General features: G+C 31.0%; 4 protein-coding genes and 1 long non-coding RNA gene across 6 annotated transcripts; 2 read left to right on the top strand and 3 right to left on the bottom strand.

Moving 5' to 3' along the window:
* The first annotated feature begins 3,501 nt into the window (after positions 1 to 3,501).
* On the top strand, positions 3,502 to 8,298 carry LOC126665809 (NAC domain-containing protein 30). 2 transcript variants are annotated; one of them, XM_050358734.2, is made up of 4 exons: positions 3,502 to 3,625; positions 5,014 to 5,195; positions 5,939 to 6,210; positions 7,562 to 8,298. In XM_050358734.2, exons 2-4 carry the CDS (start codon positions 5,036 to 5,038, stop codon positions 8,015 to 8,017), a joined length of 888 nt encoding a protein of 295 aa, XP_050214691.1. In that variant the 5' UTR covers positions 3,502 to 3,625; positions 5,014 to 5,035; the 3' UTR covers positions 8,018 to 8,298. The 2 variants fall into 2 exon arrangements, with proteins under 2 accessions (XP_050214691.1, XP_055960332.1); XM_056104357.1 differs by lacking the exon at positions 3,502 to 3,625 and having other exon boundaries at positions 4,727 to 5,195.
* Positions 8,299 to 11,426: 3,128 nt separating this feature from the next.
* On the bottom strand, positions 11,427 to 12,383 carry LOC126665811 (uncharacterized). Its single transcript, XR_007637697.2, has 2 exons — positions 12,002 to 12,383; positions 11,427 to 11,919 (listed from the first exon to the last, which is right to left on the bottom strand). It is a non-coding gene; the product is annotated as an uncharacterized LOC126665811 (long non-coding RNA).
* Positions 12,384 to 13,729: 1,346 nt separating this feature from the next.
* On the top strand, positions 13,730 to 16,821 carry LOC126665810 (50S ribosomal protein L21, chloroplastic). The gene is made up of 5 exons (XM_050358736.2): positions 13,730 to 14,114; positions 14,229 to 14,309; positions 15,497 to 15,598; positions 15,689 to 15,763; positions 16,587 to 16,821. Exons 1-5 carry the CDS (start codon positions 13,791 to 13,793, stop codon positions 16,656 to 16,658), a joined length of 654 nt encoding a protein of 217 aa, XP_050214693.1. The 5' UTR covers positions 13,730 to 13,790; the 3' UTR covers positions 16,659 to 16,821.
* A 599-nt stretch (positions 16,822 to 17,420) lies between these two features.
* On the bottom strand, positions 17,421 to 20,280 carry LOC126666046 (uncharacterized membrane protein At4g09580-like). The gene is made up of 4 exons (XM_050359000.1): positions 19,838 to 20,280; positions 19,286 to 19,556; positions 19,014 to 19,184; positions 17,421 to 18,037 (listed from the first exon to the last, which is right to left on the bottom strand). Exons 1-4 carry the CDS (start codon positions 20,113 to 20,115, stop codon positions 17,906 to 17,908), a joined length of 852 nt encoding a protein of 283 aa, XP_050214957.1. The 5' UTR covers positions 20,116 to 20,280; the 3' UTR covers positions 17,421 to 17,905.
* Positions 20,281 to 22,694: 2,414 nt separating this feature from the next.
* LOC126660475 (calcium-dependent protein kinase 11) lies at positions 22,695 to 27,545 on the bottom strand. The gene is made up of 7 exons (XM_050354010.2): positions 26,857 to 27,545; positions 25,992 to 26,135; positions 25,728 to 25,880; positions 25,510 to 25,625; positions 24,203 to 24,370; positions 23,857 to 24,081; positions 22,695 to 23,320 (listed from the first exon to the last, which is right to left on the bottom strand). Exons 1-7 carry the CDS (start codon positions 27,443 to 27,445, stop codon positions 23,174 to 23,176), a joined length of 1,542 nt encoding a protein of 513 aa, XP_050209967.1. The 5' UTR covers positions 27,446 to 27,545; the 3' UTR covers positions 22,695 to 23,173.

The raw sequence follows: 27,545 nt of genomic DNA, 5'->3' as shown, positions 1-27,545 counted from the left end.
AACGCAAAAATACAGTGTTTTTACTTACATGGTATATGCTTAAATGATAAAAAGAGGTATAACTCAATACCTTTTTCTAATAAAATGTATAACTTAGTACACTTTATATAATTCGCCATAAATTCGGTATCTTTTCGTAATGAAATTTTTCCGTTATAATAAAACTGTGATTTTTTAAATGATTTGAAATATAACTCTTCTTTTTATAAACTTAGGTAAACTGAGTGACCGCATAGTTAAATACCCCCTTTTGTCCTATGGAACCATCCATTTGTACGCTTGTGTTTTCATAGCCATACATAATATATTTATGGGTTAATGTCATAAAATTCACCAAATTTACATATTTTTTCATTTTAATCATACAGTTTATTTTTTTTTATTTTCATACACGAACTATTACTTTTTCTCAAATTCATACATGGTGCTGAGGTGTCACGCTCCATTGATGTAATTCGCTGAGGTGCAAGTAGGGGTGTAAACGAACCGAGCCGTTCGCGAGTAGCTCGGTGTTCGGCTCGATAAGAGCTCAGTTCATGTTCGTTCGTATTTTAAACGAACCGAGCTCGAGCTTGATTTTATGTTCGTTAATATAAACGAGCCGAACATGAACATAGTGGTGTTCGGCTCGTTTGCGTTCACGAACAGCTCGAATAAGAGTTCGTGAACAAGATCGTGAACGAGCTCGATTGAGAGTTCGTGAACAAGTTCATGAACGAGCTCGTATATAGTTCACGAACAAGCTCGTTTAGAAACTCGATTAAGTGTTCGCGAACTAATTAATATTTAAATTAATTTATATAATTATGTTTCTAATTTATTTAGCTCATATTCGTCAACGAGCTCGATTAGATTGTTTTTAATTTATTCAGCTCATATTTGTGTTTGTTCCTTTAACAGCTCGTGTTCGTTTGTTTATTCGCTAAACGAGCGGGCTCGCTAACGAGCTCGTTTTGTACTTATCGAGCTCGCTCGCGAGCTTGTTCGTGAACGAGCTCGTTTAGTACTTATCGAGCTTGTTCGTGAGCTCGTTCGCGAACTTGTTCGTTTAGCGGCTAAACGAACGAACACGAGCTGAACATGAACCGAACATGAACACTATAAAATCTAAACGAACCGAACATGAACACTCCGTTCAAAGCTCGACTGAATATGAACCGAACATGAACACCTTGTTCGCTAAACGAGCCGAACATGAACACTCCAAAACTCGGCTTGGCTCGGTTCATTTACACCCCTAGGTGCAAGTCACTTTACACCAATGAATGAGTGTCAGCTCAGCACTGTGCATGAATTTGAGAAAAAGTGGTAATTCATGCATGAAAATGATAAATTTTAAACCGCGTGATTAAAATGAGAAAACGTGTAAAGTTCGTGATTTTTTTTGACATTAACCCTATATTTATTTAAGCAATATATGGTCCATGTATTATAACTCAATCTTTAAATCAGGCCCTGAACTATTTTTTTTATCAACAACACAACCCCCACACTTTTATGATAACATTAATTAGTTAAGTAAATAAAGAAAATTTTAATATTTTGAATTTCTAAATTATTTATTTTCTTAATTTCTATTAAACTTAAAACTTTACAATATTAAAATTAATTATTGATATTTTTTTTGTATATTTCCATATTTTTAGTTTATAATAAATAACGGATATGAGTATTAAATATGTAATATATGTGTTTATTTTAATAAAAAAAAAATTAAACTCATTGAAGAGACTTAATTTTAATAAAAATAAAAGTACAATTACTTAATTTTGATAAAATTAAAGTATATGATTTGTTTTTTAGATTACAAAGTATCATAAAGAAAAATGAAGCCCACTCATATTAAAGGCTTATAAAATACAAATATTTATAGAGAGACCAACTTTTAATATAACAAACTAATGAGTTATAGCTCATATGAATATGTTTTAAGTTCGTGGAATTAAATTTTTCCACAAGTGTCAAAAATTTCCATCTTCAAATGATAATTGTTTTTAATATAACAAATTATAGGGCTGTAGTTTTCACAAAAAAGTAGTTCAGCGTCGTCTGATTCAGAAATTGAGTAATAGTGCAGGGGGCCATATATGAAATTTATCTTTTTATTTTATTTTATAAGGTAAGTAAACAAATTGAGGAATGTATAGTGTTAGATCTGAGAATATTATTTATTGCCAAGAAAAAGGGATAAAACATCTATAAATAAACAAGTGAAAGCAAGACAGGTGACGAGAAACAGACACAGTGTCTTCACAGAGAACTAAGGAAGACACAAAATGATTAGCTATTTGATAAGGACAGGTAAGCTTTTCTGACATGGAAGACAGATGGCAAACACAGACTGGTGCCAAATTGCAAAGGGCGGCGCACCAAACGGACAATGAGAGCTGGATTATGGGAAGAGATCAGACATTTTGGCAGGAATATAATATAGATGATTGTCTTGATAAGTTAAAGAACATTTTTTATAAATACTACCAGAAAAAGCTATCAATTTGTGAACCTTAAATTTCTGATGGAAGTTTTATTATAAATTTTCGAAGGAATTTTGAAGAATTTATGATAATTTTTTGGAAATTTATATGGCAGAAAGAAAAACTACCTAATATATATAATCACCCGAATCATTATATAGCACAACCTTTCGCGTTTTTCGATTTAAGCACAAACTAAAAAGTGTCTTATCCACTAGCACAAACTTTCCAGACTTTTCATTTTATAGCCGAGTATACATTTCATGCTTTGTTTTTGTTTTTTTAAAATGATATTGTTTTTGGTTGTACGGATGATCAAAACGACGTCGTTTTAGACATTTATGCTATATATACCACATAATGAAAGGTTGTGCTATTAGTTGAGACGTTTTATAATTTGTGCTTAAATCGAAAAAAAAACATTAAAAATTGCGTTATATGATGACATTAACACTAAACTTAATGTTAAAATAAACAAAAACAACTATCACTGTCGGATCAATAAGATAATTGGCTGCGACCAAAATATAATCTTTGATGAAGAAACAAAAAGAGGGGAGGACCGGAGGAGAGAAAGAGGTTAGGATTGTTTTAGTTTGCTAATATTTTTTAAGGTATTAATATATTTTTCTTTACTGAAACTGAATTCAGAGTATACACTAAAAACTAATCTCAACTTAAAATTGTTCGGATATAATGCATTCAGTTTAGATAAAATAAATGAGATATTAGTAGATAAAACTAAGTTATAGCCGCAATATTTCCTTAAAAAAATAGATGAACAGTGATGAGTAGTAGTTAAAGTGAGAAATATAAAACTTAGGGCATAAAATAGCGGTGTGGGGTGGCGTGAAAATTTGGTGTCACGCCGTCCAAACAAACAAACCTTTCATTCCATCTGCCACCCCACGCGCAATCAATAACTTACATGTTTTTTTTTATAAAACTATATAATATACACATATATATAGCTGCAGAGACATACTATATAGTATTATTAATTTATATCAAAGCATTACATATCTTTTTTCCATTTTAAAACCTTTCTATTCTTCTCTACAATTCCTCATCTTCTTCATCTTTTACTCTCTTTATTCTTTGTCTGATCTTGAATCAGTGCAAGAAGACAATTTACAGCTTTGTTATTTGCTGTGAGTATTATGATAATTATGCCATATATTGCATGCATTTTATATTTTTTTATTTAAATGTATTGTGTCGTATTGTTATTTTACTTGAAGTTTATTCATAGGATGATGTAGTTAGTATATAGATAAATCATTGAAAAACATTGATCTTTTTAATGGCTTAAAGTGCAATGAACTTCAACCTGATATAGCCTTAGAAACGACTCTAGTACACATTTAGATAATACCCTATTACTTGAAAAACATTAATTCTTTAAAACAATGCGGGAGCATCAGATTTCTCCGAAATATGTTTGTACTTTTTCTCTATTGATCGGTTAAAGAAAATGCGGGTATGAGAGATATCGTATATTAGTTTGCACAGAAATGAAAATCTTGAAACGAGGGGTTTGAATTTAATATGGTGTCTGACTCACAGCTGTGATTTCCATTATGGTCTCATGAATATATTCTCTTATACATTGCGCTTTTTTTAGTCCAGCAAAAATAAAATGGCAGTTTTATAAAAATAGGTTATAGATATAAAATAACAGAGTTTTAGAAGCATTTTTTAGAAGAAAATGAAATGTAAGACTCGATAAATTCCCGTGCAAGATAGTTTAGCACCCGTAGGGTGTGCATTTGCCATTGGAAATAATTTGTAGAGGTAAAAGGAGTGGTGGTGGTGGTGGTGACATATAGTGGGTGAGTGAAAACGTATATCGACCACCAAATTTTAAGAACAGAGAGTGCACTGCACTCAAAGAAACATACAACATGCTTGTGCCAGCAAAGTCAAGCTTTTCGGCCAACTTTTGTGTTCGATATACTTTGCTAGACCTTCATGCAACTAATAAGGGCATAAATGAGACAATTTCTTCAAAATCTATGTTTTTATTTGGTGGGTTACCACAAATTGTCTGCCATTTTCATATTTTAAGAGAAATAACTGATAAATTTGTGTGTATGTGTGATAATTATAGCTGAATAACACATTCAGGACCACTTCAAGGACCCACCAAAAATATAGCATCATCATCATCATCATCATCATATACCTATATTTCTTAAGTTATGATCTGTATAGTTGATGAAGATATTGGGATATTTTGGGAAGTGATAATCATAACAATAACAGCCTAGCTAGGGCAAACTTTATGTTGAAAAAACTTCAATCACACATTTTGTTTTAAATTTAAAATATTTTGCCATTTCATTGCATTGAAGAGTCATATATAACATGTCTTTCATTGCTTCCTTTGATTTTAGGCCTACGTTAAAAGTGCCTTTAAGTTTCTGTTTCTTCTTAAATTAAACTAATTCCTTGCTTGTTTACATTAAAATCCTAAATGGGAACTCTTTGTAGTCTTCTCACTCTTTCACACTTATTCATTATCTTCCTTGTCACTCAGAATCAGAAATTGAAGCTTATCAATGGAGTTGGAATCATGTGTTCCTCCGGGCTTTAGATTTCACCCGACGGAGGAAGAACTTGTAGGGTACTACCTCAAGAGAAAGATTAACTCCTTGAAATTTGATTTAGATGTTATTGTGGACATTGATCTCTACAAAATGGAGCCATGGGATATTCAAGGTAATGAGGAACATAAAATGGTGAATGCACTCATTCGTATCATTAAGGCGTAATGATCCGGAAAATTTAAACATTTTCAGTTTACATCAATTTTATCTAAGTTTTTTAATTTTAAAAATAATGATTTCATTTTTTTTATTAATATGATTTCATTTTAATTGTAGCTAATTTGGTTCAATCGAATCAATATTATTTTTGATGAAAAAGAAATTAATTTTTCTTATATGGCAGCCATTGAATATTGTCTTTTCTTGATTCAAATTCAATTAGATGAATTTGACTAAGAGAGACACACGTTCTATGATTTTCATATGCCCTATTCATGTTCTATTTAATTCATATTATAATTGACAAAATTATTTTTTTAGTTAGTATTGATAAAAGCGAATTAGCCTATAACTAATTAGTTGCAGAGGCTACTATATATAATTATTATATGCACTTCTTTTATGAATATTATTATATACACTTGATTACCATTTGAATTTTGAGAAAGAATAATACAAAAACAACACTACTTCTTCCACTAATAGACACATGCACAAACTCCTTCATTGACTGATGAATTAATAGCTAGGTTGAAGAATATGTATGTATATATAGTGGGAATTGACCTAAAGAAAAAGAAGAAAAGTAATGTCGGACATGGACCAAAATAAGTCAATAATTTACTAATGTGTTTGATTTGTATGATAAATGTGGATATTGTTCTAATACCTAAATATTATTCATGAATTCCACAGCAAGATGCAATTTAGGGTATTATGAACAAAATGAATGGTACTTCTTCAGCCACAAGGACAGGAAATATCCGACCGGAACACGGACTAACAGAGCGACGGCTGCCGGATTTTGGAAGGCGACGGGAAGGGATAAGGCTGTGCTCTCAAAGAACAAAATTATAGGGATGAGAAAGACACTTGTGTTTTACAAAGGCCGAGCACCTAATGGAATGAAAAGTGATTGGATTATGCATGAGTATCGACTCCAAACATCTGAACATGGACCTCCTCAGGCAAGTTCTATTATTCCATATCTCATAAACTTATTTGCATTCATCTAGCTAATTCTCAAGCAAGTTATATGGATTAAATTACGGATACAATGTTTAAGTGAGTAAATAAATTTAGCATATTTTAGATTAGTTCCTGAACTTTAATAAGTATATTTCATGTATGTAAATTTGTTACACGAATATACAAAAATATCTTAATATTTTTACGATCAAGTTAAATTAAGTTAACGTGATAAACGCTTAAACGTATTTTCAGAATATAATGCTACATCAACTATTATGCTAGAAAAATATGGCATCTTATGTGACATCATATTCTAAAAATAAGCTTAAGTATATTTTAACACGTTAGTTAAACTTGAGTTGAAAATATTTAAATACTTTCCCCTAAAAGAAAGGTGATTTTATTTATCAATAACTATTATAAAATTGAGAAAAATATCCGTAAAAAAATGATAGTCTAGTACGTCAATTTTAGGAGTCCTTGCATTTATATCTAAGAAACAAATAAAAAAGATGAAGAGTCTAATTAACAAAAATAAACTACATTTAAATATCTAATTTTATTTTTACCCTAAGTTAGTCCATATTTGAAGGAAGATTTTATAAAGTTTTCTATAATAACAAAATTATAGTAATAAGACTTAACCTATCCAGATAGGTCCCTGTACTTTTCATTTTTTTTACTTCATTCCTAAACATCTTTTTTCTTTATTTGGTCCCTGTACTTTTAAAAATAATTTTATGAAGTCTTTTTATTTATTTACTTAGTACTTATACTTTTAAAAACAGTTTTACTTAGTCCCTTGATATTTTTACACTTCTGTTAACAAAATGATCTAACAAAACTTTTTTTAAAAGTATAAGGATCATGTAAAGAAAAAAAAACTCTCAGGACAAAATAAATAAAAAATACAAGAATCTCAGGATAGATTTTGCCTTATAATAATAACATACAATTTTCATAGTATTAGATATATATATTTTTTAAAAATTATGATCTTTTATTCAATTAAGGACTAATTTATCTTAAAATTTATTAAAGGACTAAAAATTTATCTTTTATCAATTAGATCTTTCATATTTCTTATTTATTGTTTGGATGTAATTTATAAGGACTCGAAAATTTACGGACCGGACTATCGAAATTATTTTAAGAGTATTTCTAGTAATTTAGTTATAGACTTATAGTCATGGATAGATAAAGTTATTTTGCCAAATTCTTTTGGAATATATATAGTATTAGAAAGACAAATTATGATTTAGATATCTACCCTAGAGTTTAAGTATCATTCAACCATTCAGAATTATGTAAAACTAAGTGAAATTTTATTTGGACTGGGAATTGCAGGAAGAAGGATGGGCGGTTTGCCGAGCATTCAAGAAACCAACCCCTAATCAAAGGCCAGGTTATGAAGCTTGGCATCATCAATATGCTTATCATAACAGCAATCATGTACAGAATCTTCATCACCAAAATCAAATCTCATCAACAAATTTTCATCATCCTTTGATTAGCTCATCAGACCACCTCATGGATCTTCCTCAACTAGACAGCCCTACCACTCTTTCCACAACAAACTACAACAACAACAATGGCGCTGGTAATGAAGATTTTGATGATGAAAGGTGTAATAACACTGCCCAATTCATCGACTGGAAAAATTTGGATAGTTTGCTTGCTTCACAAGTAAACGATATAAGTTCATCATTTTCCATTCCAAATTTGCAGTCTTTACCTCAAGATTATGAGGTTGAACCTCAAAATCATGTTAGTCAATTTTTCGGTTGCTTTCCTGATTCATAATAACCATATCAAGAAAACCCTTATAGTGGCCAGTTGCTGATTCTCATTTTAATTTTAACACAAGTTTATGTTTCAAGAAAATTGCACGTATATATGATCATGATCATATGTATTTAGGGTTGTTAAAAAAAAACTACTATAAGAAGGAGATTTTTTACATGCAAATTGAATCTCTCTAATTCTATGAACTTTAATATTACTAGAGTTAAGGAGGTGAAGCTTTTAATTCACCTTTCTACTTGTATTCATAGTTAATTATTAATTACTTTTCTTTTATGTAAGATCTTCTGTTTCATAATTGTAAATCATTGATTAATGCATGCTGATTATGATATTTGATTTTGTGAGTTTTGTTGCACTAGATCTGCGGTAATAATACTGTTTCTATAGCCGTCTTTTATTTTTCTTTGTCTCTCTAAAAATGAATTATTGCCCATGCATACTTTGTTTTAATATCATGATTATTTTTGATGTTTTTATACTTAAATGATAATTTAAAAATATTTACCTTTTTCATTTTTTATTGTTTTCACTTTATTCGGGAGTGGCTCCCCTCAAATTTAAATTCCCTATATTTCCCTCAAGTATTATTAGATGGACGACACCTAAACAAATGTTAATTTAATATAATAATTTTTTCTGTTATTTTATTTAGATGTCAAATTAATCAAACGCTAACTATAACATATAATAAAATCATTACTTTATTTGGCTAAACTCTTAACCTAATAACTAAGCATAAACATTTGTAATATAACATACTCTTATATTTTTTAATTTTTCTATGAAGAATATTTGTTTATTATTATTTTTAATTAAAATTATTCATTCTATAGATATTTCTTCTAAAGAAAATATATTTTAAAAAATTAAATCAAATAAAATATGTGGTATCAAAATATTAATAATTTTATTTAATAATCTTTCTATATCAATTGATATTTATTTGTATAATATATTTTAATATTTAAATAATGCGTTTGTATGCAATTAGACCTGTTTAATTATGTACCAGATTCAAATAAGGCCAGTCAGACTTTATATTTAGAGATAATTACACCAAATCACTCAAAATCTCAAAAGTTTATGTTAGTGACCCAACTTTTTTTTTCTTGCAAAAATCCCTCAATTTTATGAAATGATTTTCATGCCTGCCTTTTTATATTTACATTTACTATTTTATCCCCATTGTATATTTTATAGTGTGTGTCTGTTACTATGAATCATTTCCTGCACTTCATCTTTCTTCTTCGATTTTTTAAATCTGTTCTTCCATTATTTTCTCATTTTTACTCCACAACATCTCAACAGCTCAACATCTTAATTAATGTTAGAATATGGATGTGGTTGATTGCTGGTTAAACCATCGGTCGTCGGACATGGCTATGGTCGGCTGAGGCGGTGGTCGGATTTGACGGTGGTGGCTTTGCTAAAATTCTTGGATTACAAGTAGTGGAGCAACGCAGAGATTGGTTATGAGAAGAGCTCGAATGATTCTTTTATTTCTTTGGCTTTGTTCTTATTTTTTGACATCGCAACAAGATCTACTTCCGATGAAACTCCGATCATGGCAGCGGAGGCTGCGGCGGTGAAATTTTGAAAAAGGATTTTGTATAAGAGTTTATCAGCGAATGCAAAAAATTGACGTTCAGGTGGTTAATATTGATATCTTTAAGAAATAGTACTTCAGATTCTTAGAAGTAGAAGAGAAATAAAAACGAACCTTGAAAACATTGTTCAACAGATTGGTCATGGTGAAAAGAATGGTGTTTTTGGTGGAAAATAATGAACCTTGTGATGATGCAGCAAAAACTGCAAATGGAACTAATAACGACATGCAGTTGTTGAACACTATATTTTTTTCAATTTTCAGTTTTTTTTCATATGGTAATTGATATTCTTGTGCTTTTTTGAGTTCCTTCCAAATTATATGGGGTAGAAACTAGAAAAACAAAATACAGATTAAAATATAATAACAACACTTAGCTTGTCATTTTTAAATTTCTATCATATTCAACACCTCAGATCTTTAATGTTAAATCTCATCTTGTAGAAGATGACACTTGGAGAGTAAGAAAATTACAATTAAAAAAGAGAAATGCTTTTAATTTTTTTCGAAAAAGAGTGAACATAAAAAGTGAGTCTATAATTTAAATCAACCTGATGTTAATCTGATGTGAACCTATATCAACTGAACCATTTTAATTCATCTTTTTATAAAATTTATCTTACTGCTCTTTACAATCTTAACTGACATTTTATATAGATAAAATTTTGAGATTTAGTGTAATGTACAAATTGAATATCGGTAGTCTATAAAACTAAAAATCAACCTGATGTGAACCTGATATGAACTTATATTAACTGAACTATGTTAATTCATTTTTTATAAAATTTGTATTGGTATTACGATCTTATCTGATCTTTTACATAGAGAATTTTGAGATATAATCTATTTTAAGAATTGAATAACTGTTTTTAAGTGAAATATAACTGAAAAACAACCCGATGTGAACTTATCAAATGAACTAGTTTAGTCAATTTTTAATAAAATGTATTTTGCTGCTTTTTAAAATTTTAAATGACATTTTATATAGAGAGAATTTTGAGATTTAGTGTAATATACAAATTGAATATCTCTTTTAAATGAAACGTATTTGACAATCTATAAAAACGAAAATCAACCTGATGTGAACCTTATGTGAACCTGATGTGAAACTATATTAACTGAACTACCTTAATTCAATTTTTAATAAAACTTGTCTTGCTGCTCTTTACAATCTTAACTGATATTGAAAGAATTTTTGAGATTTAGTGTATACAAATTGAATCTCTTTTAAGTGAAATATATTTGATAGTTTATAAAACCAAAAATCAACCTGATGTGAACCTTATGTGAACGTGATGTGAACCTATATTAACTGAACTATCTTAATTCAAATTTTAATAAAATTTGTCTTGCTGCTTTTTACAATTTTAAATGATATTTTATATTGAGAATTTTTTTGAGATTTAGTGTAATATACAAATTGAATCTCTTTTAAGTGAAATATATTTGATAGTCTATAAAACCAAAAATCAACATGATGTAAACCTATATCAACTGAACTACTTTAATTTAATTTTTAATAAATTTTATTTTATTACTTTTAAAAATCTTATCTGACATTTTTATATTGAAATAATTTGGAGACATAGTTTATTATAAGAATTAAATAACTGCTTTTAAGTGAAATGTAATTGAGAATCTATAAAACTGAAAAGCAACCTGATCTGAACCGTATGTGAACCTGAAATAATACCATATACTGGACTATTTTTATTAGGCATACTGCTGCAATTCTTCACATTACAAAACATATATAAAAAAAGTTAATTTTAAAGAACAATCTAACAATAAGCACAAATATATCTAAGCAAAAGTATTAATTCTTGCAAACATTCAAATCAATAAACAATTGGCTTAACAAATATGATTCTCACTACCATTCTTTAGTGAATTAAAATATTATGAGTCTTTCAATAACCAATAGTTTGTAATGTGTGGGAATAGCATCACTAAGCACCCAAGTGTGAAGACCAAGTATCTCCATTAGCGCAAGAATAATGACCAATAATAGCACCACTTAGAGCTGTAACCACTGTTGATTCTTTCGAATCCAAACAATACTCTTACCCACCATTCCACCGTTGGACAACACTTGTATCCTTACACAAATCAAGACCGTATATCAGTTTTATAGCATTTCCATTAGCAATTAAGAGAAAAAAATAAAAGTTAATTACTAATTTTTCTAGCAGCCTTCTTTTGAAATCAACATCAATTCATCTCTTCCTTTCTTCTCCGACCTTCGTAAGTTTGGATGATGTGAGAAAAAACTGCAAGGATCATACCTTCAAACCTGTAATTAAATTAATTATAAGGATAATGATTATTAATTTATATAAGAAGAGGAGAAAATGAAATAAAAATAGAATAAAGACCTGTAACTAACGCCGAAATGAATGGACATAACAAGAAAGCCGGCGACGGCGCCGGTTAGTTAAGTGATTTTCTCTTATATGCGCGAATTGCAGTGAATGAGCATGTGATTACTGCAATTAATGGCCAGATTGTGTTTTCCTCCATTTATTTTCTTTGGAGGGAAGAAGATGAAGAAAATTGTGGTTTGGTCGTATTCTCCATTTTTTAGCTTTGGACCGTCGCCTGATCTCGCCGGACGTCATTGGGCTTCAACGGAGCTGTTGATGGAGACCCAAGAAAATTTTGCAATAGATATTAATAGATCTAATCAAAGGTCAAAACTGTCATATTTTAATATAAAATTAGCTTATTTGAGTTATGAGGGATTTGTAGAAACTGTTTTATTATTTTGAGTGATTACTGCCAAAACTAGAATGCTGAGGTATAAATAATAGATAGGACATGTTTTAGGGGATTTGTGTGAAAAACCCTTATATTTATTGCAAGTTCAAGTTCGGCCCGAGCCCGGTCCAAACCTAACCTCATATTTGCTATTTAAGCTCGGCTCTTACATGCGGGCTGAGGCTGGATTTTTTCTAATTTACATAAAAAATTTACATTACAACGAAAGTCTGAACTGTCCATCAAAATTTTAACTTACATAAAAAAATTATTCCTTCCTTCCTTTAAAGATAGAAAAATCGAATTTGCACAAGAATTGAAAAATAAAAGTTAAAGTAGTTATTTATAATTAACTTTTAATAATAACCTTAATTTAATGGATAATTACATATAAAATCATGACGTTTGTATCAAAATTTAAAAATAACATGACCTTTAAAACGTATCAATCACAGACATCGTCTTTCATTTCTTTTCAATTTCATCATGGGCACATTTTTCGGTGAAATTTTGCTGACTTGGAGAACCGATGGGCCTGCCACGTGTCATGCCATGTCAGCAAAAATGCCACAAAAAACCGCTGATGTTATTTTTGAAAAATAAATGAAAGGTGGTGTCTGTAATTGATACGTTTTAAAGGTCATGTTATTTTCGAAACTTGATGTAAAGGTCAAGAGTTTATATGTAACTAACCCTAATTTAATTATTTAAATATTTTAAATATAATTAATTTATATTACGAAAAAGCTAATTATTATCTTGGAATTATAATTAAATTTTGAAAAAATAAATTTGTTATAGATTTTTGTATTGGACAAAGTGATAATTAATGATGATTTATGAAATATAATAAAAGTAGTTAAAATTAAGGGTTAATTCCATAAAAAGTCACGGCCTTTACACGAATTTTCATTTTAATCACAACTTTTAAAATTTGCAATATAAAACCATGACTTTTTATTATTTTTTTCAAATCTATCACCGACTATTTTTTCGGTGAATTTTACTTTTTATTTTTTTCAAATCTGCCGGATTATGATGGCCACGTCATCAAAAATATACCAAAAATTGATTTGGTGATAGATTTAAAAAAAAATGAAAGGTCGTGGTTTTATATGGCAACTTTTAAAAGTCATGATTAAAATGAAAATTCGTGTAAAGGTCGTGACTTTTTATGAAATTAACCCTTAACGTTTTGGACATTAGAATGAAATTACTATAAAAGTGAAACATTGGGATTTATTTTGTAAATATCTAAAAATAAATTATTTAAAAAATTGAAAAGTTAAAAGGGTAGAGTGGTAATTGGAAGAGAAATGGATAGGATAAGCCCACATAGCCCATAAGCTTCCACTCTCCCTGAAAAAAAAACAAGCACAAAGCAGAGAGCTCTTCGTCGCAGAAACAATGGCATCATCGTGTTCTTCCGCAACAACACTATCTCTCTGCTCTTCATTCACTACCCAATGCAGAATCTCTCACAACAGTAAGAACCCAAATTTAATTTCGAATACCCATTTTGTCTCCAATCCCAAAATTGTATCTTTCTCCAAAACCCATAAGCTCACCACAATAAGACCCTCTTTTGTACCCGTTCTTAAATCATCTGAATTAGAGGCTCCGGTTCTTGATGCCGACACGGATGCAACTGAGTCACAGCCTGAACCTGCTACTTTTTTGGATGTCTCCCAGGAGGAGCCTAAACGGGAGGAGGTTTTTGCTGTTGTTATGGTTAGTCTTCTATTTTGTTACTGAATTTTATCACTTCATTTAATTTGTAGTTTCTAGTGCAATGTACAGAATTTTGTGATACTGAGTAAAGTTGTGTGTTTTGAATATGTTTAGATAGGGGGACGCCAGTATATTGTTATTCCTGGCAGATTTCTTTATGTTCAAAGGCTCAAAGGTGCAAATGTTAATGATAAGGTCAGTTTTTAGTGCTTCCTTTTCCTTTGCTTTCTATCTTTTTCTGCTTACCCCAACTACACTGTTTTTCTTTTGCACTACAATTCTTCAATCTTGTATTATTTTATTTTAACTCCATAAATGAGCTTGTGCTTATGATCAATGTACCAAAAAATCTGTTTTTCTTTTTCTTTTAAAGAGGATTAAAGGAGTGGTGACTCGAACTCAAGACCTGTTGATTTTAGGTGGGCGCTCCTTATCACTTGAGCTACCCCATCTTGTCGTCTAAATTTTGTTTAGATTCTAGCTTTCACGTGAATTTATCTTTGATCTTACTGCTCAGCAAGTCGCCAAATGGAAGTATAGTCATTGAGGGCAAAGAGCCATGGCTAGGTTAACCAGAATTCAAGGAGCAGCTGAGAGTAAAATAAAGATGCATAGACATAGGCTTCCAATAATTACATGAGAGGCTGCTGCATTCCATAACATATCATTTGGGCGTTGCTTATTGGTCCTTGTGCTAGAGCAACACTTGGAGTATGTCTTTCTGTTTTTGGAGTTGGGATCCATAGGATTTTACCATTATTTTCTACAATTTAAAAAAGTACACAAGAGTTGGTTCTCTTTAGAGTCGATAACTTTTGGAGAATCCCATTATTGGGTTTTTTTGATGCAGTCATCCATGTTATTGCGACTTCATATGTCCCATGGAGGTGGCAATGTATATAATCAAAGTATTCATTGGTTCCCCATCGGAATAAATTGTCTTCTTCAGTATACATGGTCCTAACAGCTATTAACTTTACTCTCTGGGATTTCACTAACTATCCCCCTCTCAAAACAACAATGCTGTGTATTGATCAATATGAACATGCAGACTTTTGCATCACTTGGTTTTCATGACCTGTCTAATGATAACAGTTCCTAAGCTCATCTGTGAATCTTAATCAAATAAGGTGAGCTGATGTCTGATCAAGTTTCATGTACTAACATTCAAATTTGCATTTATGTGGGTGAAAACATGAATGAAGCATACTGAAACCATCATAATAATATGGCTGGCTGCAAGCCAGATAAGAACTTGAACTACCAGAGTATTAGGTTCCAGGTCAACAAAAAGACAGATACATCTGCGTAGCACACACCACATACTAGTACAGCTTGCAATTTCCTTGATTAATTTGTCCAGTATGATGATTCTTGTGCAGGTTGCCTTGAACAAGGTGCTACTTGTTGGAACAAAAATGAGCACCTATATTGGCAAACCAATCGTAACTAATGCTGTTGTTCATGCCGTAGTTGAAGAGCAGGTACTTTTGCAACCTTCTACCTGCATTATTTTCAGGTTTCTTTAACTTCAATATTATCTATATTTACTTGGCCTCGCGGTTCTGCTGCAGGGATTAGATCCGAAAGTTGTTGTCTTCAAGTATAAGAAGAAGAAAAACTATCGGAGAAACATTGGTCATCGACAGGTATTATTCTTGTTGTTTATATCAAATTTTCCACTTAGAAGAATACTTTTCTGGTAGATTAGCCTGCCACGCATGCACAAACAGAGGCGTAGAAACAAGAAAAATATATCACGTGCCTGAGCAATTAGGACGACTGCATTTTTCTTGTAAAGTTCTCTGTAAAGCATCGTTTGATTTATAAGTTTGTGCTTGTCCTCTCTGGTTGTGTCCTTGGGTGATAGGCTAGTCTACGGATGACGTGGTAGACTGAGTCTACCTAAGAATCTCTCGTATCATGTATGTGTCATTTCTGTTGGTAGCTTTTTGTTCCTTAAAACAGTAAATTTTGCTTTTTGATTTTAGCCGGCAACTTGGTATTTATAGATCCTATTTTTTATTTTTGCCTATTAATTGAAAAAATAAAAATAAGGAAATTGCAACTTCAAACGTTCAAGTTAACTGCTTTCCAAAACTTTCCCCCATATTCACAATGCTCTCTGTGTTGAGGCCCTTGCACATTCAAAGAAGATTAACAATGCAAATAAAATCAGATCAAATAGATCCAATTACCATTAGTAGATTGAGATTTATAAATTCAGTTTAAATGAATCTAAATTGTCTTTATATTCCATCTTGGTGGTTTGTATTTATTTGATCTGATTTTACAAAATTTTGTACTTAGCCTTAAATCAAATTAAACCTATCTGATTCTGCCACAATTTTATAGACCAAATGACCCTTTTCTCGAAAACAGGAATTCTCTTGGCTTTTTTTTTTTTTGAATTAATCCTGTATCTTTTATTATCTATGTTTTGACACATTGTTTTACATCTTTAATATGCAGCCAAATACAAGGATAAGGATAACAAGCATCACAGGCTATGAAAACTTCCCACATGTTACCCTTGATTCATAGGAGTTTCGAAGGAGTGCACTCAAAAAGGTCATATTCAACATATTTGTCGAGCATCATCTGTGTTGTATGTAGTTTCATTTGTAGATTAGTGTTTAGATTGAATGCTAAGTTCTAAAATTGAATCTTGAAAATCATTTGCAAATGAGCTACTATCCGAGTATTATGTGCAGTGTCATTATGCAGATTGACTAATTCTAAATTCAAATAATAATGTTATTTTAAAATTTAAATTTATATAATTGGCAAGCCTACAACAATTTCTAGGCGGGAGCAAAAATACTGACTGACCAAATTAACTGAACCAATGACTTTCTGTCAGTTTGGTTTGGTTATAAATTTGAAATCGGCCAGTTCAGTTTGAAATTTTGACTATCCAAACTAACCGAATCGATCAAACAAATAGAAATTTAGATTTTTTTTTTTTAGTTTTGCTTTGTATTTTTGTTGGTTTTAACTGCACCAACCTATTCTGGTTCCATTTGGTTTTGAATTTTTCCTTTTTATATTCAGTTTTCAGTTTTTGTTAGGATTTCTTATTTGGTCGATTGGCAATTTGGTTTGAAATTATTACTAAACCAGCCAAACGCAAACATGTAGTTTCAATATTGATGTTAACTAACAATGTGTGATTGTAATTTTTTTTATTTAGCTCTATTTATATTAAAATAAGGAGTGGTTAACTGAAAAAAAAGTTACAGGGGCTTAATAAATTCTAATTAATTTTCAAAGACCTGATAAATAAAAAACATATAGCACAGGGACTTAAAAATGAGTTTTGCCTATAACCATTCAATTCATCATATCAGCCTGCAACTTTATTTGGATTCAACGTTCATGCTATTAACAATAACATTTAACGTTCAGTCAACAAGTCGCCTGAAATCTGAAAGAAAAACGGACGGCAGTGATATTGTTATACAAGTACTATTGAAGATTCTGTGGAGAAGTATACCGCACCTTCCAATAGAATTTCTGACTCCCAACTCTCTAAATAATCCATATTGGGAGATCATTCAGTTAAATACAATCCTAAAACTTATATATTTTTATGTTTAATAAACGCAACGTAAACTAGTTCTGTACTTTAATTTCTGCTCATCGCATGGGAGAAGTAATCAACCCGTGGATATTACAAGGGAAGGTGGTGATCCGCCTCCAGTATTTTGTCGTTGCAGAACACAGCATTCATCTTGCAGCAAAAAGATATCCGTCAAGCTGCCTAATTAAGGGCTTCACCTTCATAACCTTTACTCGTATATTCGCTTTCTTTTTAGTAGGGTTGGAAAAATGACGACAGAACCAATAAGAAAAAGCATTGATAAGGTTTTAAAATCGTATAGATCCTTGATTGACTTGAGATCCCCTAGAGCAAGCCCAGCCTGATAATATAAGTAACACAATGAGTAAAACGAATGTAGAAAACAGTACAGGAATTAACTTATAAAATCAATCATCCAAGCTTTTCCGAGGATACGCGTGTAAGACTTGAGCATATGATTGATTAGCCAAAGAAAATCAATTAAATTGTAACTTTAAAGTTTAAACTAGGACCTGCCCTTCATTGATATTAGTCCAAGGAATATAATGGAGAAAGAAATGAAAAGAGAAGTTTGAAACTAAATTCAATATCAGAGATATATTTTTCAGGAAAAACTTGACCAATTCATAATTATATGTCCTAAACTCGTTCCCATGGAAAGAGGAAACACATCTACATAATCGAAGAAAAAATCTGGAAAAAGAAAAAAAAGTCTTAGTTGCTAATACTAATAGTGGAAGTTCCATTCTGAAACACAAAAATCCAAATTCGGACTTGAGTACTCAGCTTTTACTTCAATATTTATAAGCATGCATTTCCCAAGTAAATGCTTATGTTAATTAGGACAGCTCTTAGAATAGAAGCATTGTTTGATACACATGATATTACTTTTTTCGGGAATTTTGGTTTATTCTACCATTTACATTACAGTGGGCTTGATTCCTATAAATCACCTTATTATCTTGTGTTCAGCATCCATAATAACTGAAGAGAAAGAAAATGAATTTCATATCTTTTTTACTATCTCTACTTTTTCGATCTTCTTACTCTCTTATCCTAGTCTCTTTGATTCTCTTCTGTATCAAAATTTCTATCTTTTTATACATGTTGGCCTAGACTAGCACACATGCCTACGTCAGCGACTCTGAACTATGAAACACTCACATATGCCAACAAAATCATAATTCAAAGGTGCAGCATAATTTCTTAAAAGAAAATTCAAAAAAGACAGATCTTCCTGTTAAAAAGGAGTGAAAATACTAAAAAAGTAAAAGCAACAAACTTAATTTGAAAAATGTGGCAACATAGAAGCTTACCCTGACAGTGATATAGGAGGCTGGAATAAGACCAAGCAAAGTAGCCAAAAAGAAGACATGGAATGGTATGTCCACAATTGGAGATGCCAAATTAATAAAGAGGTTGGGCAATGTTGGAGTTACCCTCAAAAAGAGCATATAATTCAGCAATTTTTCCCGTCGCTTAGCTATCTGAATCAAACGTGGAAAAAGTTATAGTGGTAAGCTTATGACAAATAAATTATGACATAAATTTTGCTAATAAAAGACATAATAACACAAGAAAACAATACCTCAGCCTGAAAAACTTTCAACTTTTCAGGCCACAACCAATAAACTATAGGCCTGCCGATCAACTTGGACAAGAAAAAGCAAGAAGAGGCTCCAGCAGTAGCATTGAAGACAACTAAGAAAAGTCCTCTAACGACACCAAAAAGAGCTCCAGCAAGCAATGACATGAAAATTGTTCCAGGAATCATAAAGGTTTGCATAAAGATGTAAGTAGAGCAATAACCCAGTATAAACTGTGCCGGGTAATCTCTCGCATATGTTGCCAGATGGTCTCTGAAACAAACATAATAATCAAAAATTGAATTTCTAAATCAGAACATACAACACTCATCAAATGAATTAAACACAATCCTTGCAAGCAGAATTTTAATTTCAATATCCATACATGTATATATCAAAGGTAAACACTTTAACCTAACACATTTTTCCACAAAACCCAACACAATTATTCAACCCAAACAAATGTGCAACAAACCCAGAACAATTGATCACAAACCCACTAATATTTCCAGTAAGAAGAAGTGAAATTAAAAGGAGAGAAAGAAAATAATTACTTGAGCAAGCGAAGATCTGAAAGGGTACGAGGGAGCTTCAGATTGTTATAAACAGAAGAGGGCATAGTAATGTAAATGCAAAACAACCCAATAGAAAATACAAAGAAAACCCCCAAAAACACACCAAATTCCCATCTTGTAAACGGGAATTTCTCAAATTTAGGTCTTTTAGCAGAGGGTGAATCTTCTTTAGCCTTTTCTTCGTCTTTCAATGATCTATTGTTACAGTTCCCCATTTCTCCTGTCAGATTCAGATTCACATTCCTAGCTGCTGCCATGCATCAAACACCTCCCTCTTTAATTTATATATAAATTACAATCTGAGTGTATTTTTTCTAGGGTTCAAACATTGAAACCATTGTATTAAATTGAACCCAATTTCAAACTTTTTTGAATTGAAAACAATTTTGTTTTGCGTTGTGGTAATTTTGGTTTTATAGTAATAGAGACGTAGCAGCTGAGACAGAAGGCCGACTCTTATCAAGGGAAAAGAGGCAAATATACCCTTAATGATTATATCCAAGCGCGGATATGCTCCTAATGTTTGAAAAGCTGCAAAGAAACACCTAACATCTTCGAAAAAGGGACATAAGATAAGAGAACCTCTTTCTAACGGAATGCTAACTTCCGTTAACATAAGCTGACGTGTACACTGCTAATGATAGGTGGGTTAAACGAGTGTGAGAAATTAAAATCTCATAATTATTAAATTACCTTATTTAATTTTTTTATTTATTAAATTACCTTATTTAATTTTTTTTATTTTAATAATACATTTTATTTTTTTATGCTATATATCTTTTTTATATTTTTTAATTTTTTATAATTTTGGTGGTGTTATTATAGTATTTTTATGGTGTATTTAACAGTGTTTTTATAGTGTTTTTATAGTATATTTATGGTGTATTGTATGGTTTTTTAGTATAAAAAGATTATAAAAACATAAATCAATTCATTGTATACGTAATCAGTAATAAAAAAACACCACAAAATAATATAAAAATATAAATCAATTCTGTGCGTATGAAATCACTAGCATTAAAACGAGAGAATAACTATTTAGACAAAAGAACAATATAAGATCTATTATAATATGTGTATAAAAATTCTAAAAAAAATTAAAAAAAAATAAACAAACACAAAAAAACTAAAAGACGAAGTCGAGGAAACCAACAAAAAAAAGACGACATCCAAAAAATCAGCGGAAGAAAGATGACGTCGTGGATACCAGCGAAAGAAAGATGATGTCAAGGATATCACTGAAAAAAAAGACAACGTTAAAAAACAAACGGAAAAAAGACGATATCAAAAAAATTACCGAACAAAATGACGACGAAAAAACCACTACAATAATAATAAGAATAAGAATATGCTAATTTAAAATAATAATAAATTATTATAAAAAATAAAAATTTATTTAATTTGCATGATTTTATGAAAAAATTAATTTAGAAATCCAATTAGATTTTTAATTTATTATCAAACTCTTTATTTTAAAGAGTTTGATAATTTTAAAAAATCTATTGTAGATATTTTTGTATTACTATAAAATAATAATATTAAGAAGCATAAATTTATAAATAGATTCAGTTTTGAATTTATTAGATTAAATTTTATACAAATAATATTAATGTGGCCATCATCGTTTCGGATGGACCATAGGACAAGCCGGATGATGCAAAGCTTTTTTTTAAAAAAAATTCAGTATAATTTTCCTAAAAAAATTAGGTCAAGTTTACAAAACTTTCAGATAGATTCTTACATTATTAGAATCTCCAGTAGCCTTTTTAAAATTGACAAACTCTCTAATTTAAAAAGTTTTGTCAATAAATTAAAATTTAATGGACTGTTCAAAATTTAAATTTAGAAAAGGGAGTGAAAATGGCTTTCCATATGTGGAGAGTCATTCTCACTCTTAACTTCATTTTTAAATAGACAAAATTTTAAATTTTAAAATAAATTGATTATTTTTCATTTAAGATGTATTATTTTAAATTTTTTTTTTTTTTTATATATATATATATATATATATATAGTTGAAAAGAAAAAATGCTTGCAGAAAATATTAAACTCATGGTCTTAGTAGATTGTTGTCCAGCGCTTATACTATTTAAACGATAGCTAATTGCTTATTTTACTACTAGTTCCCACATGCATGAATTGACCCGAATAGACATATTAAAAATAGAAAAACACACTTTATCCATCATACCGTTAATAAATAAAAAAAATAAAGTTTATATTATTATTAAATAATAATCTTTTTTTTTTTAAATATAACATCACATATTGATACGATATGAAAGTATAATTGATTATTTATATAGATGATATGGTAAAAAAATCTATCTAAGTTTATTTGGATCTTTGGTATTTAAATGACAATAATTAATTATTAAATTTAAAAAAAAAACTATCTAATAATGTAGATAAATAACTAAGAAATTATAAAACGTATAAATCAAAACTGAATTTCCATACTTCGTTTCTTATATTAGTTATTTTTGAGACCTTCATTTGTCTAAATAAAGAATATTCGTTTATTTTGGATAATTGCCATCGAATATTCTTGGCATCATCATCAAGTTATTGGGGATTCTCTATTTATCACCCAACAAAAATATAAAAATGTGGTTGGGAGTCACTTTTAAAAAAATATTAATTTGCATCTTCAGCAAAACAAGTTGGTGTTTAAAGTTTAAACTGCATATTTACTGGAAAAAAAATAAGGCAATTTAGTTTAAGCATCCACTAGTATTTTTATTACTCCTGCCGATCAAATAATTTTATTTCTTATTCGTTAATCTCAATAATAAAAATTGAATAAACAAAAACATATAGAAGAATAAAATATAAATTTAACAAATCACATATACTGTAACACTCTAAATTTGACATCATCGTTCAATTTAATGTTAGAAAAACCAATAAATAAATATTCCAATGGAGTAAACAATGAATAATAATCATACAATAGAATACAACTGTAAAACACAGCTATTTATTATGAACAAAATGACATTATATTTCAAAAAAACAAAAAAAGTGTTCCAGCAACCCCATGGCTAGAAAATCAACAATGAAAGCATCTGCACTTATTTAACTGTATGAATTGCAGCTTCTGTCAAAACAGTCATACTGATCCTGCAGTTCAACCTCTAAACAATTGATGAATTGCTAGTGTTCAACAGCAGAGTACATGCTATTGTTTTTGTTGAGCTTTCCACGGAGCGTAAATCAGCTATTAGAAAACTTTATCATGAAAATTAAGAATAATAGAAATCTTCAAAAACAGTAAAAAGAAAACCTTTAAGAACTCATCTTGGAGCATTTGTTTCACTTAATATTTATTTTCAAATCCTTGACCCCAAGCGCATCAGCTAAGTTAAAGTTTAGATTACTTCTCATTGATTTGAGCCTCCCAACTTGGTCGTCTCCCTTTCTCATCATTGTAGTGAACTCTGCATAATCAATCCGTCCGTCCTACAAAAATAACAAAATGAATTTGAGAACTCGAAGTAGTTTGAATAAATATACCATCTATTTTGATCAACAACGCATATTATCACTTCTTAGAAAACTGCACGATTTCAAGTCGACATGGAATGATTTGAATCGCATATCAGTGAACATTAGAAACATATATAGCCATTTTTAAAACCCTTATTTTGTTTTCCCGAGAAAAAAAACCCTTGTTTTGGCTAGTAAAAACCCTTATTAATCCTAAAATGATGATCACAATCCAAAGAACTCATATCCTCATTATCATTTGCTTAAACTCTATACAGAGAAGATACTCTAGTAGGCCCTTGTAAACTTCAAATGATTCCTCATCTGTCTGATAACTTTCTATTTTTGCCCAAATATATGATGATAAGATGATTTATATTTTAATCAAAGGTATCCAACAACCAATGTACAAAACTAAAAATAAAAGAAAAAGATAATTTGATAGAAGTGCAACTACTAAGAATGAGAGCATTGATGTGAACCTCAAATATAACCAGAAATAGACTTACATTATCTTGATCAATCTCTTTAATCGTTTCCTCCAGATGTAAATCATCTAAACCGAAGTCTTTGCAAGCTTGTTGAAGCTCATCGACTGTGATGTAACCACTACCATCTTTGTCGAAATAGGAGAAGGCTGCAAGCAAATTTTCCTCTCTCTCCATCTTATTTAAGTGCAAAGTAGCGGCAAGAAATTCACCATAGTCTATTGTTCCACTGTTGTCTATATCAGCCTGTAGAATTTTCCCCATGGGAGATTATACAATCATCAAAATCAATCAACATAGCAATGTGGGAAAGGTTGATGACAGAAAACAATTGTTCTTTCTGTCTATGATTTAAGAAAATATTTACCGCTTCCATAAGAGCCTTGATGTCAGATTCCATTAATTCAGAACCGACTCTCAACAAACCCTCTTTAAGTTCCTCAAATGTTATTGTCCCACTATTGTCTGTATCAAGCATTTTAAACAATTCTTTTAAACCACCGATCTCCTCTTCAGAAAGTCTTTCTGCTATAACCTGTAAAATGAATTTCTTGTTACAAGCAGTGAACTCACAATGAAATGACAGAGATAAACAGATACCCGTGAAAGACTTAGGAACCAACTACTGCAATAGCTTTTCTGGCATGTGATATAAATAACAGAGAGCAGCACGTCCAATTTGATAAGAGAATTGAAAATCAAATGATAATGATTGGAAATTAATGCTAGTGTTTCGTCTCTCTCTAAATAAAGGAAGTATATACCCTTTTACAGAAAAAGGATAATTTGCTACAAATAGTAATAATCTATTCATCTAAATGTCGGCTAAATAGTCGCACTAGAAAGCTACTTAAGGATTGGATTGTTCAAACCAAAGCTATTCTATCAATCAGGCAACCTCCTGAGGAGGAAAAAAAACATTTAACAAGCTGAGATAATTGGGTATGTTCAGATTCAGGAACACAAGTTTTCTAAATATTGATGATTCAGACCATCAGTAGGATCAGAAACCAACAAATCAGCTGCCTTTGGCCAAAATTCAAGGACATTACACTAGCAGAACTGGTCTTAATCCAAATAAGGGTTCCTAGGGAAACTGGATAAACAGTACATCTGATACCTTATTCAAAAAGTTAAGTCTCAAAATATATGATGATGATGCAACTACCAAGTTTCTCTATGAACATTGACGGGATACTATGTATACTACAAAAAAGTCGACCAAAAGCTGAGCAAATCGTGGTCACAATCAAATGGGCTCAGAGTTCCAGCGAGAACTTATTCCCCATACCATTACATATTTGAAGCCATACTTGAACATCAAGTTTAAGACCTTAAGAAGCATGATTGCATTCTAAATAATTGGCCTTATTATGGATCTATCATCCAGAAGCTCACAATAAGCTGTTGATAATCTCAGAACTTATCAAAAGTTTCTGTTAAATTTAATCACAGAAACTAGAGATTCGTCATTTCACATTCTACCATAATGAATGGATCAGTCAGTTGGGTATCAAACTTAATTCAACTAAGCCTCAATCCCACTGTAACTGGGGTTCAGCAATGCGGATTATTTTCTTCCAACTACATGATTCAAGTTCGCCATCAAAACACTGTGGCAAACTTTTTCATAATTACACGAGATAATACTAATAAGAGATAGGGATGACATACACGCAAAGCCATCTTTTTAAGCTTGTGCATGGCTGAAAATTTCTTCAGGCGTGACAAGACCGCAGAATCCAAGGGTTTGTCTGGGGCAACTCTGTCATCCACGATCCATGGGTGACCTAACACATAAATAAATTCCATAATTACGAACTTAGAGCATAACCATATCACAAGTACAAAAATTGCATGCGTCGTCTATAATAAGAATTGAGCCAACTAACATAGAACTTCATGAGCAGAAATCCTCAGCCTCGGGTCCCTTTCAAGCATCTTCCGGATCAAATCTTTTGCGTCGTCTGAGATTTTGGGCCATGGATCAGATTCAAAATCTATTTTTCCTTGTAAAATCTGTCTGAAAATTCCCGATTCAGTTTCTGCAAGGACAGGAAAAAAAATATATACATGAACAAATAATAGAGGGAAGAATCGAAAGATGTAGATGCATTTCTACAACTTTGTGAGTAAAAAAAAAACACAATCACAACCTGCCCAGAAAGGTGGAACCCCACTTAACAAGATGTAAAGGATGACACCTGCACTCCAGACATCTACTTCAGGTCCATAACGCTTGAGCAAGACCTCGGGTGCAACATAATATGGACTCCCAACTACATCAGAGAAATATTGTCCTATAGAGAGAGAAAAAGAACACCCGAAAGTGAGAAACATTGAAGTATGAAGTTCCATTATGACATATCCAGAAGCCAACTATTTCCATTCATTCAAAAGCAGTTAGTATCATTATAGAGTCATTTAAAAATCATTGTCATGCTTGTTTTAGATGTCTAAACACTTTGATTCCGAGTCTTGAAATATTTAGCATGTCTATCGTCTAGGCACTATGTATCAAATGATCTATTAGAAAAATAAGCTCAAGGATAGCCATTTCTCTACAACAAAACAATGATAATTCCACTAAAAAGTAAAAAGAAATAAAGGAAAAAAAATAAAGGTGCTAAAAGGCACATGATTCACCATAACCAGAAAGAGTTCCAAAAGCAAATAATAAGCTTACAATGTTTATATTAGAAAAATTTAATAAGAAAAAGAACAATAACGTAATATCCTAGGAATCTAATAACATAAATCATCAAACAACAAGAGTCTGTGTCAGAAAAAAAAACAAACAATTTGATCCCACAACAGAATTAATAAGAATTGAATAACGTGGACACAAAAAAATTGCAATCTTTGATCTCCAAACAACCAACCGGATCAAAACAACAGCTCAAATAATATATTCGGAACAACAAAAACATTGAACACACACCCAAATGCAAACAGAAAAACATCAATAATCTAGCAAAACAAACAAATCCCATATACAAGGATCAATGAAAAGAACCAAACCTGGCTTGTAAAAAACAGAAAGGCCAAAATCAGTAGTTTGAAGCTTAGCATCATCAGCAGGAGTATCAAACAAGAAATTCTCAGGCTTAAGATCTCTGTGCATAACACCTAAAGAATGACAACCCTCAACAACCCCAACGATCGTTTTAATCAATTTGGCCGCTTCTTTTTCACTGTATTGACCCTTAGCAACAATCCGATCAAAAAGCTCCCCACCCGCGCATAACTCCATAACCAGATGAACGAACATTGAATCTTCATAAGTGCCCTTGATTCGCACCACGTTCGGATGCTCAGATAAATGATGCATGATCTGGATCTCCCTCCATACATCTTCATAATCTTCTTTGCATAACAGTTTCCTCTTCGGGATTGATTTGCACGCGTATAATTTGTTTGTTGCCTTGTTTGTACATAAATAGGTGGTTCCGAATTGACCTTGGCCGAGTTTCTTGCCAATTAAATAGTGGTCCCGTAATCTTGATGTCTGATAGGGTAAAACTGTATGTACAGGCTTGGTCGTCGTCGTTGTCGTCGATGACAACGACGACGACGACGATGATCCACCGCCTGCGGTTTGTTTCTTCATTGATGCAAATTCAATGGATGTGAATGTGATTTATTTTTTTCTCTGGTTTTAATACTTCTTAATGTTTGGTGGAAATGGAAATTTATTTTTGGGTTTTACC

Source organism: Mercurialis annua, linkage group LG1-X (assembly GCF_937616625.2).
Source record: "Mercurialis annua linkage group LG1-X, ddMerAnnu1.2, whole genome shotgun sequence".
NCBI lineage: Eukaryota > Viridiplantae > Streptophyta > Magnoliopsida > Malpighiales > Euphorbiaceae > Mercurialis > Mercurialis annua.
This window is presented reverse-complemented; position numbering and strand designations above follow the sequence as displayed.